Source organism: Caloenas nicobarica, chromosome 27, assembly GCF_036013445.1.
Source record: "Caloenas nicobarica isolate bCalNic1 chromosome 27, bCalNic1.hap1, whole genome shotgun sequence".
Taxonomy (NCBI): Eukaryota; Metazoa; Chordata; class Aves; order Columbiformes; family Columbidae; genus Caloenas; species Caloenas nicobarica.
Window position 1 is genome coordinate 5,040,268 of NC_088271.1, and position 13,123 is coordinate 5,053,390.

Consider the following 13,123-nt stretch of genomic DNA (forward strand, 5'->3'; position numbering starts at 1 on the left):
CTGAAAAGAGCCTGAACGCTGTGACTCTGCCATCATTCCTTCTACTCTTTTGTCACCTTCAGGCAACCTCTGAGTCTTGCAATTTCCACTTTCAGCAGGGAATCCCGCCTCCCCTCCTGTGGATTCTCAGCCAACACAGTGGAAGGAGAGAAACAGGAGACCCTGGCCAACGAAGTGAAGGAGATGAGTGGAAGAGGTGAGTTTTCAGAAGGGAAGAGGTGGTGGATCTGTCCTCTGTTGAGGAGCCATAAGCCTCCTGCTTCTGCTGTAGAACAGCTATTTAAGGTCCCAACACCTGGGGCTTGTCCCAGCCTGGGCTTGTGATGGGGTTGAGATTTGGTGGCTGTGACCCCCACAGTTGAACTCCTTGTGCTTATCTTTAGGTCCACCACCACACCAACAGCGTGTCCTTGGTTCCCACTGTTGTCTACAGAAAGAAACAGGAATTTGGGGTCGCAGGTCTTGGGGTAACATCCATTGCGGTCCGCACTTGTTTGTGCCCAGATGTGCCTGTTTTAGTCATGCAGCACTAGAGCCACCCAAGCTCAGGTCCAGGTGTCTGCAGAGCAGACGTGCGCCCACCCACTCAGGTGGATCCTCCTCCAGGACACTGGGGTCTCCTTGGCCAGGGATCGCATGGCAGCTGCTGAATGAGGAGCAGGGGCAGGATCACGGCAGCACTGAGGCTGGGGCAGTCCAGGATGAGGGGGTTTCCCACCTCTGGGCAGGGGAGAGGAAATCATAGAATCATAGAATAGTTTGGGTTGGAAGGGACCTTCCCAGCTCCCCCAGTGCCCCCCCTGCCATGAGCAGGGACATCTGCACCAGCTCAGGTTGCTCAGAGCCCCGTCCAGCCTGGCCTGGGATGTCTCCAGGGATGGGGCATCCAGCACCTCTCTGGCCAACCTGGGCCAGGCTCTCACCACCCTCAGGGGACAATATTTCTTCCTCATGTCCAGCCTGAATCTCCCCTCCTGTACTTAAAATTATCACCCCTTGTCCTGTTACAACAGGCCCTGTCTGTTTCCATCTTTCTTATCTCCAAAAGAGGAAGAGGATCATGAGGTGATGGTGTCCAAGGGTCAGAGAAACATGGAACCACATTGCCCCTGACCTGAGGAGCACGGTGCGCCTTCTCCAGTACAGAAAGCACAGTCTTTATGTTCACCTTCCCACACACCTTCGTTAGGGACACGAATGTCTAACGAGTGTCTCTTCAGAGCCCTGGAAGCAGGGGCCACCCCCATGCTGACGAGATGCCTTTCTCTATGCAAAATTTTGGTTTCTCCAGCTTCATTTCAGCCCCCATAGGACATTCTGAGTCTGCTCCAGGCTACTCAGAGTTGTAAGGGGGGATCCACATCCCAGTGTTAGCTGTCTCCAGGTCACAGGTGAGCTCGTCACCTGGGCTTGTGCTGGGGACACGCACAGCCATGGACCAACCCACTGACATATGTGCCTTTATTGTCTCCTGTAGGATACAGTGAACCATTTTCTCAATATTCCCTGACACGCCTCACATACTTAAAGGAGGTGGAGGCAACACCTTGGACACAGACATTTGGTGCTGACACACAGACAAATCCCACTGAAGTCACTTTATTCTGTACATTTAGAAAGCGATCCCTGCTGCGGGAGTGTCTTCAGGGAGAGTGTTGTTCAACTGGTAGAGAGCGGGGATGAAAGGTGGCAGTCATGAGTTGCAACTGGGGAAACTCTGTTCAAGCACAAAGGGCTAATTCTTCCCCTTGAGAGAGGTGCAGCACCAGCCAGAGGTCCAGAGACGTAACGAGATCTCCACCCTTGGACGTCCTACACAATTCAGCTGAGCGAGGTTCAAAGACACCTCAGGCTACTTGGAGGGTAGCCCTGCTGAGGGGAGGTGGCTGCAACAGAAACCTTCACCAGTTCCTTCCAACCTAAATCCTGCTGTGAGTCTGAACTGCTGAGGTCCTCTGGAAAACCTTCCCTTGCTCCCTCCCCCTCATCAAGGCCACACTTTGAGCCGTGTCCCAGCATCCAGCCAGAACCAAGGGTAGACTGTTTTCCCCTCAAATGATGTCTGTGGAAACGTGAAGATGGGAATGTTCTCATCAATACTGAAAAATGACACCCGCCCCTCTTCATAACACAGTGAGACCCGGATCCGCTTGGGAGCTTGGATTTTAGAAAGGAAAGTGCGAGCAGGGGACGTGAGAGCTTGGAAGCGCCCTTCCCACTGCCCCACTGCCCAGAAACCCTCCTCTGGTTTAAACACAATCTCACCAATCCTATTTGCATCTGCTCTACAGACCCCCACAACCCATCCTTCTCCATCCACCACCTCCACCTCCCAGTAACATCTCCCTGAGGTGAAGCCTTCACGACCCAGCACATAGCGGCGTACATCAAATCTCTTGGGGATGTCAGGGATGTCCTGTGCCCTCTCTTCTCGTTTCACACTTTTGCAGTCATCAGACAGGAGAAGGCTGCGGTGGGCTCTGTCTGAATCCAGAACCACCCTCACTGCAGGAGAGATGGAGTCAACACATCAGGGCAGAGCTCACGCCAGGAAAGAGCTTTGGAGGGGTTGCACATGGAAGAGAAAGTGCGAACAATAGCTGGCAGACTGTGGCATGGGAAGCTGCACAAGGTGACAATATTAGTGCAAGGAGCAGAAAACGAAGCAGAGAGACGACATTGAGTAGAGCGGGAAGAGAAGACCAGCAGAACTCCAGACTGAATCACACAGAATCACTGAATCACAGAATGTCAGGGATTGGAAGGGACCTCGAAAGCTCATCCAGTCCAATCCCCCCGCCGGAGCAGGAACACCCAGATGAGGTTACACAGGAAGGTGTCCAGGCGGGTTGGAATGTCTGCAGAGAAGGAGACTCCACAACCTCCCTGGGCAGCCTGGGCCAGGCTCTGGCACCCTCACCGGGAAGAAGTTTCTTCTCATATTTAAGTGGAACCTCCTGTGTTCCAATTTGCTTCCATTGCCCCTTGTTCTATCACTGGTTGCCACCGAGAAGAGCCTGGCTCCATCCTCCTGACACTCCCCCTTTACTTATTTATAAACATGAATGAGGTCACCCCTCAGTCTCCTCTCATCCAAGCTAAAGTGACCCAGCTCCTCAGACTGAAGAAGCCCCCATGTCTAAATTGTGGCCAGCACTGCGCACTGAGGACCAGGACTCTCCAGATGGGCCTGAAACTGGGACATGCACCAAACAAACAAGAGGTCTGAGTGTTACACGCCCTCCTGGACAGTGAGGCCTGGCAGAAGCATCCCTGGTCCCACCAGCATCGCTGCGGCAGAGGAACTACCAGGAAGCTAGATTAAAGCAGGGAAGATGATTCAGCACTCCAAAAGACCAAACTTTAATTACCTTCTCCTATATGCAGGGCATATCTTCTCCATTCTTTTTTTAAAAAAAAAGAGAAAAAAATCACAGATGAGGGGTAATCTGAACACACTTGTACTGGATTAGCTAAGAATAGTGATATGCCAGTGTAGTTGCACATTTTCAGAATGGTTGCTCTATTTGTGAAAGTCATGTCATGGCACACAGCTTCAAAGCTGTCCTGACTATTTATGGTCTGTTGGTACTTTCTTTGAAAAGTGAAACAATTTTCTTCTTAGGATAGAAGGATCACAGGCAATATCTTTAAAACACATCGAGAACAAAGGACAATCATGTTTCTGAAATGAGTTTGGTATTTGCTACTTTTTCCTTTCCCAAAAGGAAAACCAAAACCAGGATGTACGTGCAAAAACCAGGTGAGAAAATGGCCCAATGGAAACATGTCCCATGTAGGAAGGAGAATGGTACTCACCAAGTTCTTCAGCTTGGTTCTCTGAAAAAGAAGATAAATCAGCCCAAATGGGTTGTGGCATATTGATTGGGATTTAACCTCACCCATAACCACCTGCACGGGCAGGAGAGGGGTTCTGCCAACGCTTGGCAAAACCATCCTTAATCACCTTGAATTGTCTGACTCAAATTCACTCTCTCCTTTTCCCTCCACCCCCCAACCACTTTCTGGTTGACTTTGCACTTTAACAGTGAAAACGAAAAACAAAACCCCACCACCATATGCAGACTCCGTGAAAAATCCTTTGTAAGGAATAAGAAACTCACCGATTTCTGCATCACGGTCCCCTGAGCAACAAAGGGAAACACAAGTTACTATTTGACACAGCCCCTTCCCCAGGATCCCACCACACAGGTGAGCACAGGCTGTGAGAAAGGGGGCAGATGTGCTGAGTGACACTCTGGTTGCAAGGATGCTCATGATTCCTCCGTGAGCAGGGCTTGTATTGATGTTCCACATCAACCTGTATTGGTAGCAATTTAGCAAGAGCTCACTTTTAATAGCCAAAGAGCTTTCTTGGCAATTTTATGAGCTGCAACCAAACAAATATGCTCTCTTCATTTTATTTTTTTTTAAATTTCTTGGTAAGCAAACAATCTACATTTTCAGAAGAGAATTCTCAACAGCCTAGGTTTCTGTAATCTCTCCCTAAAATAAAAAACTCAATAAGTTTTCCATACTATCTCACTACTTAAAATAAACGAGCATGTTAAAAAGCATTGACAGCCACTCAGAGAAAAAATCCTGATGACTTTTCAGAGTAAATTTTCACATGATTAGGGTGTCAGGGAGGGGGAAGTAAAGTATCTACTGAAAGAAGAACATTTGGACAGAATGAGAGGATGAATAACAACGTCTGAAAGTTTTCACGGAGGATTTCACCGGGAAGATGGGGAGCGGGACTTACGCAGTGCTGCCTCTCGCATCGCTGAAAAACAAAACCAGAACAGAGCATCACCACCAAAGCCCATTCCTTTTCCACCGAGACACTTGTTGGGGTGGGGAGGAGGCTGAAATCGCTCATGATGGAAAAGCTGCAGCCCAGGAGCTCCCCAAGATCTTTCTGCTCAAGACTTTTGGAGCTCTTGGCCACCCTCCCCAGGGCCGCCTCGGGCAGAGTCCAGCCAGGGCTGCAGCTCCAGGGCAGCGGTGAAGGGGCAGGTTTGCATGGACCAGGGAGGAGCACGGGGTTAAACTTCCCCTTCAGTGCTACAGAACCATCCTGCCCCTGGGTTTCCTTGGTGCTGAGACACAACTGAGGCCCTTGCAAAATGAAATGTGCTACCCCAAAGCTTCTCCCAGCTTTGGGAAGACCCTTGAGAGCTCTTTGAAAAGCAGAATTCACTGTTGGGACAACATGTGTTCATGCTTTCTTTGGTTTGGCAATGATTTTCCTTAAAAATGCCACCTTTTCAATGTTTCATAGACAGAGTTAACAATTTTCTATAGCCACTAGCCAAATCATTTACCTCTCCCATATCTCCATGAATTCTCCCCTTTCAGAGAATACTCCAGTTTCTGGGAAATAAAAAGTAAAGCTTACCTATTTTTTCCTCACGCTTTCCTATGAAGGAAAGAAAGAAATGTAAATAATTGAGAACATCATCCCTTCCAAAGAGCACTGGTCAAACCACAGCAGGAGTTACAGCCACCGGGGGTCTGGCAGTGCTGCGGTGCCTGTGCGACCCACCGGCCCAGCTCCCTTTGGTAAGAAATAGAGGATTTCAGTGTCCTTTATTCCTCTGTATTATTTGTCTTTGAGAAAGGGAGGAGACCTGCCAGGCCCCCAAAAGTGCAAGGTTTTAGGGTTGTTTTGCAGGGCCTGGCAAATCATCGCTCCATTTCTGTGAGAAGAATCCAACATTGGCAGGGCCGGAAGAAAGTCTGGCTCATGCTGCTTTAACGTCCACATCCTTCTTTGCTACCTTTTTGTTGGAAAAACAACCTTTCTTTTCTTGCTAGAAAATAAATCTCTGGATTTTTAAGCTCCCTGGCACAACATGTGTGTCCCAGACACCGAGACAAGACTGCGGGACCATCCCGACATTTCCCAAACCCACTCGTCCACCAAAACCAGAGGTGGCCAAACAGGACCAATCTCCAGCCCCAAACACCGCGCCAGGACAGTACCTTTAATTTTAAATAGATAAACAGCGATAAGAAGGAGAGCAACCAAGGCCATGCTTAGGGCAATTATCCAAGGATGTGCGTTATGGAAAAAGGGATCTGAAAAATAAAATCCCCAAAGTGGTTTGGTCAATCTGGAAGCAGCAATGGGAAGTGGATTATTTCTGTATTATACAAGCTCATCCCAGGTCTGAATCCCATCAAAGGTGAAAGTTACCTCTTGAGTGTACTCGACAAAGTGACAAAAAATAAAATAAGAAAAAAAAATCTCTTTGGGCAATTTCACACTTGTCTGTGTTTGACAATGTTTTGTCTGCATACCCTGTGGGGGTTTTTTAAAGCAAAAATAAATTTCTAGCCAAATTATTTCGAGTTAAATCATGCTTTATTCTCCTTTCAGAAAAAGCAAGCTGCATGGTGCAGAAAACACTGCAGAAAATAGCCTGTCAAGTGCAACCGGGAATTTCTGCCAGTGTCATATCCCGAGTGCAGCCCCATGGGCAGCAATAATGGGGCAATGTGCCCGCACCCCCCTCACCTGAGATGTAAAACGCTGATCCGCGTTCTTGGCCATCCAGGACGTGTTGGACCCAGCAGGAGAAGTTCTGCTTCGTGCCCCTGGTGAGGATGATGCTGCTTTCCACCGCAAAGAGGCTGCTCTGGTCCTGGGTGACGCTTTCCGAGAGGGATGGGAGATGCTGCCCATGGGGATCTCGCCACAGCACCCGGGGCCGCGGGTACCAGCCGGCCGAGCGGCAGGACACCCGGATCCCCCCGTCCTGGTACCGCTCCAGTGCGACGAGCGGGGCAGAGCCGCTGGCTGCGGGGACACAGACACCCCAGTGATCCTGCGGGAACGGGGTGGCCTGGCTGCCCCTCTGCCTGACAAGGGATGGACTTGGACACTGACAATCCCGCGATTTGGTTTAAGACAAGTGTCAGGTGGGGTCAGGACATTTCATTTCAACAGGGCATGGACCTGCTGGAGAGGGGCCAGAGGAGCCCCAGAAATGATCCGAGGCTGGAACAGCTCTGCTGGGAGGACGGGCTGAGAGAGTTGGGGTGTTGAGCTGGAGAAGAGAAGCTCCAGGGAGACCTTGGTGTGGCCTTTCTGTACTTAAAAGAGGCCAATAAGAAAGATGGAGACAGACTTTTGAGCAGGGCCTGTTGTGACAGGACAAGGGGTGATGGTTTTAAACTAAAGGAGGGAGATTCAGGCTGGACACGAGGAAGAAATTGTTGCCCCTGAGGGTGGTGAGAGCCTGGCCCAGGTTGGCCAGAGAGGTGGTGGATGAACCATCCCTGGAGACATCCCAGGCCAGGCTGGACGGGGCTCTGAGCAACCTGAGCTGGTGCAGATGTCCCTGCTCATGGCAGGGGGGGCACTGGGGGAGCTGTGGAGATCCCTGCCAACTCAAAACTTTCTATGATTCTATGATTCTTGTAGTTGTTTTCACATAACTCAAAGATCTGCTCTGGAAGCTGCTACTGCATCAAAATAATATACAGGTCTGGTTATTAATACAAAAAAGCACAAACCAGGACATTCTTACTATATTACTCAATGCCAAATTTTTTCTTACTTCCATTTATAAGAAGAAAACACCTCTGAACACCTCTGAAATAGGCAGAGTATCTCTCAAGTTCTCGATGACCACTTGGTAAGCAATTTTCCTTCTACGAGACATTCTTGGTATTTTCAAACATTGGACTTAATTAAACCCTATTTCCTAAGCACCCACCTGAAATTGCTGCTGTGGAGGACTAGGAAGAAGAGAGCTGGCTACAAGAAAGTAAATTAGAGGCACCACGGACACGGACTACAGACCTGTCACCTTCAGCTCCACCACAGCCTCATCATAGTCTGAGCCACTGAGAACAAAGCAGGTGTAATTCCCTCTGTCAGACAGTTGGACGTCAAAAACTTTCAAGTTCACGCTGCCCTCGGCGAGTCCGTCCTTCCACAGCTCCGTGCGCCCTTCATATTGCAGCATCTGGTCCGAGTACTGGTCCTGGCCCCCCTTGTAGTGATGCACAAAGGGCAAGAGCTGCTCCCGAAACCAGGTCACCTCCATGTCTTGCGTGCTCTGCGCGGGGGAGAAGCGGCAGGGCAGCACCACATCCTCGCCCATGGCCACGGTGATGGGGCCGGGGGGTCCCATCACTTTGAGCGGAGCTGGGAGAAAACCCCAAAGGAAGAAGAAATAACTGTGAGTTTGCGGTGGTGACTGAGCTTGGAAAACCAGCGGCTGCTGCTCCAGACGGTTCGTGTGCCATGTGCCATGTCATTGTGTTTGACCGTCACTGTGCTGGGGGACAAGCCATTGGGGGAACTGAGAGAGGGACCCCAGCTGTGCAGCACATGCTTCCCTGTCCCGCGCTACCACCAAAGTTCTTCAGATCCCTAAAAGACTATTTCTTCTTAAGGGTCAAGTGCTGCCTGTGCTGCTGAGGGTGGCGATAAAGCAGGATCAAGAAGGACAGAAGTGACTGGAAGGTTTCTAGGTGGGTGGTTGGAGAAAGGAGAGAACTTGAGTACAAATAAAACTCAAATATCCTCAGCTATTTGCACCTATTACAGCAGAAATTTAAAGTGTTTCAGGTGCTCTGAGCATCTTTGGAAATTTAAAAAGAAAAGGTTTATTAATAAACTGGCCACTCAACTCGCAGAGAAAGTGGTTTCTGCTGAAGAAAAACAAACGGAAATCAACTTTCAAGACAACTGTTGTGTTGCAGCCTTTTGCCAGGGCAGCTTCAGGTCAGCAATCTAACAGAAAAAGACCAGAATATTTTTTAAACCAGATTTCGTTCAAGGCCTTTTCCTGTGCGTCGTTAGCCAGGAAGACACTGAGATTGGAAGCAACGTCCCCAGGGACCAGCAAAAACCAGAGGGATACCTACCTGAGTGCAGCTCGTGAACTTGGAAAACTAAACCATAAGTGATAAAAGCCGGCAGAGCCAAGCACCGGAGGAAACTGGAGAGCATCATCTTCCCTGGAGCACAACCTGGAGACGTGGAAAGAGATGGAAGGGCTGAAAGGGAGGAGAAACAAGGGAATAGAATAAAAGGCAGAATTCACTTTTAAAGGGGTTTCTTACTGCTTTCAGCCCCTTTTTATAATGGCTAGGGAAGAGCTTCACATGCCAAAGGTTGAATTCAATTTTCCATCATCAGCCTGACTTTGCTTGGTGCTTTACATACAAAGTATCCGACTGGTATAAAAAGTTGCAGGAATTTCCCATGGGGAAACAAAGGACAAGCTGCAACATCTCCTCTAACTCCCTGACAAAGTGGCAGTTGTTTTAATATGAGCCCTTGCTTTTCTTATCCAGCCTTGAGAAAGAGATGGGATTGTGGAGGATGAGGAGAAACCCAGACCCAATGCAGGTGGAGCTGTGGCCACAAAATCATCCTCTCGGACAAATTCAGGACTCGGTAGCACATCCCCTGCCACTGCAATGACGTCTCAGACCACGGAAAGCAAAATAACCAGAACATTAATTCAACACCCAGCCAGGATGGGACCTGGCCCTGCTCTGAACCCCCTGAACCCTCTTGTCACCCACTGACTTAGTCCCGGCTTTCTTAATGAGTGGTGAAAACCACGACGAAGTTTGGCAGGTGGCAGAAAGCAATTTCAATCTGCAGCTTTGCAAGAGATGCCGCGTACCTGGAGGAACCGAGATCTCTCACGGGGCAGGAGCTGCTCGGCTGTCACCGGAGTGTCCGGGGTTCACCCCATCTGAGCTGTGCATTTCCCTGTTAAAAACTAAACAAAAATGTCTCTCTGTGTCCCAGTCTCTCACTCATTTCCTTCTGAGCTGCCTCCACTCAAAAATGAAAGTTGCTGAGTGATGTGAAGGGTTTTTGGCAATGCTTTTGCTCTGGAAGAGCTCTTCTGGCAGCGTCCGCCTGCACGTCCCTGCCACAGGGACCCGGTGCAGCGGCGGCTGGTACGGCAGCCTCCTCCCGTGGCTCCATGAGCTGGGGAGGGGCTGGATATTGGACTGGGGAGGGGATGGATATTGGACTGCGGAGGGGATGGATATCAGGCTTGGGAGAGGATGGATATTGGACTAGGGAGGGGATGGATATTGGACTAGGGAGGGGATGGATATTGGACTGGGGAGGGGATGGATATTGGCAGCAGTTTGCACATCCCTGGGAGAAGCCCACGCTCAGCAGTGGGAAGGAGGTGACGGAGCTGAAATTGAGGGAGGTAACTCAGGACTGAGGGAGGTGACGGAACCGAGATTTGCACCCAGAGACAGAGCGGGTGTGGGATCGAAGTCCAGCTTAATTAAAAGCAATTCCCTCTCCCTGGCCAAGAGGCGAGGCCATAGCAGATGGTTTGATGAGGGAAAGCTGCTGCCCTGGGATGTGTCACCAAGGCAGCTCCCCCAGGTTGTCAGCCCTTGGGGGTGCAGCACCCTCCTGTCCCCAGCCGGGAGCGTGGGGCAGGCAGGAGGTGAGAGCATCTGCTGGGGTAAAGGGACCTGGCCAGGGACCTTACAAAAAGGGACGACGAGGAAGAGGGAGGCAATAAGTGAAGCATTCAGAGACACAGATTTGGCCAACAACTAGTAGCAGAGATAAGGATGATAAACCAGCCTCATCACTCATGCTAGTCACTGGGCTCTCACAAACCTGTGGGCAGCACTTCAGGGAGGGCCAGCCGGGCTTTTGCAATAATCAGGATGCAAAGCTGGGAGTCCCAGATACTGGGGGCTCAGTGGAAGTAGGAGAACAGCTAAAGGCATGTGCAGGGGAAGGGAATCCGGGAGGACAAGGTGGGGGACGGGTAAAAAGGGGTATAAAAGGGCCTGGTCATGGGTGAAACAGAGCTGTTCAGTGCACTTGGTTGGCTGGAGAGTCAGAGTCCCCAGGGCCAGGCAGGAGAGGGTCTGGGGTGTCCATGGGTGTGGGGTGCCTGTGGATAGGGGTGTGAACATTTGGTTTTTGCAGCAAGCATCTGGCTGGACCGTCTGGGAGTTGGGGACCCATGCCGGGGTCAGAGGGCCCGGGTTCCGGGCAGGGGTACCAGGCGGACATAGGGGCCGTGGCACTGCTTGAGGCATCTGCAAATGTGCATGTGAAGCCAGAGTGTTCCACGTGTGCTGGAACTAGTGACCTCCCGCCTCTGCCAGTCCTGCAGGACCAGGGGATGCGGCTGCTGGTGCCAGTGGGTGGGGGGTTCCTACATGTGGGTGCAGCTGCACGCTGTGACTAGGGGAAAAGGGGGTACATGTTTAACTTTGTCACCGGTTGACCCTGCAGACAGGATGTTCAGCAGCCCCCACCGTGCCATGCGATGCCACCATATGACAATGGTCCCTGACTGAACAGTTCCTGCCGAGCCGATCTGTCTCCAGTCAGAGAATCATAAAATAATTTTGACTGGAAAGATAGGCTTAATATCAATTCCAAGCATAACCTAATTCTAGCACTAAACCAGTCCTGCACTCCCAGACTCCTGTCACCAGTGTCAGGCAGCAGAACCACCTGACAGCAGGTTCCCTTGCACTCCAATTCATTTTGTGCTCCATGCAGTGGCTTTCAGAGTGAAGTGACAGAGCAGAGCGGGTGCCACCTGCCAAGCTCCCTATGATCACAGGTGAGGTCATCACCCCTGGGCACAGGAGAAGCTAACTGGAGAAGAGAGAGGTGGGATGCAAAGCCCAGCACCTGCTGTCCCCCACTCAGCATTTAAGCAATCGAGGCAACACATGCCCTGCAAACATCAGCCTGAAACCCACGGGCAGCCGGACAAATCTGGGCAAGCAGCAGCTGAAAGGAGCCGGACATCTTCCCTCATCACCATATGTGGCCTGGACACTCAGAGCATGGCCAGTGCTCTGGGGCTGGTGTCCCCAGGTGACATCCCACCGGGCTGGAGGTGCACATGGTGCCACTGACCCAGAAGGACTCTGAGGACCCAGCGGTGCCGCAGGCTCTTATCACCCACCCGCAGCTGGACAAAGCGGGGAGATGTGGCAGATCCCATGATGCAAACAGGATGGGAGCACTGCAGGAACGTGGGTCTCACAAACTCAAGTGTCAGATGAGGTCACATACCTGCGGCAGCTTCAGGGTGTGGGAGGGAGTCGCCAGGATGAGGGGAGGTGGAAGCTCCCATGGTGTGGTATCCCAGAGAGGAGTAGGTGCTGGACTCCAGCTGTGCTCTCCAGACCATCCAGCCCCTCTGGGCTTTGATCTGCTCCCTCGAACAAGCTGGAAATGCTGTGCAAGTGCAGTCCAGCCAGGAGCCGATGAGCTGAGGGCAGTGGAGAGCAGACTGGAGACCTCCAGACCATCCAAAACCTCCTTTCCTGCAGTCAGCCCACAGGTGAGTGCTGGCTGTCTGAAAAGAACATGAACACTGTGACTCTGCCACCATTCCTTCTGCTTTTTTATCATCTTCAGGCAGCCTTGCAATTTCCACTTTCAGCAGAGAATCCCGCATACCCTCCTGTGGATTTTCAGCTAACACAGTGGTATCCAGGATGGAGAGAGAAGAGAGGGAGACACTGGCCGATAAGGTGGAGGAGATGAGTGAAAGAGGTGAGTTTTCACAAGTAACTTCTCGTTCTCAGCCATGATCTGTGCGACCTGCACCTTCCCCTGCAGAGTATGATTAGGGACATGGTTTAGTGCCAGAGTTAGGTTATGGTTGGACTCAATGATCCTGAGGCTCACTTACAAATGATATGATTCTATGATTCTGTGATTCTGTGATTCTGTGATTCAATGATTATTGCAATATTTTTCACATAACTCGAACTCTGCAGGCCTGGGTTTTAAAATATAATATCACAAACCAAGACTTTCTTACTACATTACTCAATCCCAAATTGTTTCTTACATCCGCTTATATGAAGAAAATAATATCAAGAACACCTCTGAAGTGGGTTGCGCACCTCACGAGCTGTTTACGGTTGCTTGGTAGGCAATTTTAATTCTGAGACATTCTTGGTATTTTCACCAATGTGACTTAATAAAACTCTATTTCCTAAGCACCCATCTGAAATTGCTGCTGGGGAGGACAGGGAAGAAGAAGGCTGGCTACGAGCAAGTAAATCAGAGGCACCAGGGACACGGACTACAGACCTGTCACCTTCAGCTCCACCACAGCCTCGT

General features: G+C 50.6%; 1 protein-coding gene across 1 annotated transcript; it reads right to left on the reverse strand.

Annotated features, from left to right (window-relative positions):
* Positions 1–1,510: 1,510 nt before the first annotated feature.
* Positions 1,511–13,123, reverse strand: LOC135999145 (butyrophilin subfamily 1 member A1-like). The gene is made up of 12 exons (XM_065652662.1): positions 12,062–13,123; positions 9,657–9,755; positions 8,887–8,991; positions 7,814–8,161; positions 6,524–6,805; positions 5,989–6,084; positions 5,402–5,422; positions 4,766–4,786; positions 4,125–4,145; positions 3,820–3,840; positions 3,372–3,404; positions 1,511–2,505 (listed from the first exon to the last, which is right to left on the reverse strand). Exons 3-12 carry the CDS (start codon positions 8,972–8,974, stop codon positions 1,988–1,990), a joined length of 1,449 nt encoding a protein of 482 aa, XP_065508734.1. The 5' UTR covers positions 8,975–8,991; positions 9,657–9,755; positions 12,062–13,123; the 3' UTR covers positions 1,511–1,987.

Coding starts and splice junctions, on each gene's coding strand:
- LOC135999145 (XM_065652662.1), bottom strand. CDS start 8,974: ATGATGCTCTCCAGTTTCCTCCGGTGCTTGGCTCTGCCGGCTTTTATC. Junction 6,806..7,813: donor GGTGGAGCTGAAGGTGACAG/GTCTGTAGTCCG, acceptor GTGTCCCCGCAG/CCAGCGGCTCTGCCCCGCTC. Junction 4,146..4,765: donor GATGCGAGAGGCAGCACTGC/GTAAGTCCCGCT, acceptor TTTGTTGCTCAG/GGGACCGTGATGCAGAAATC.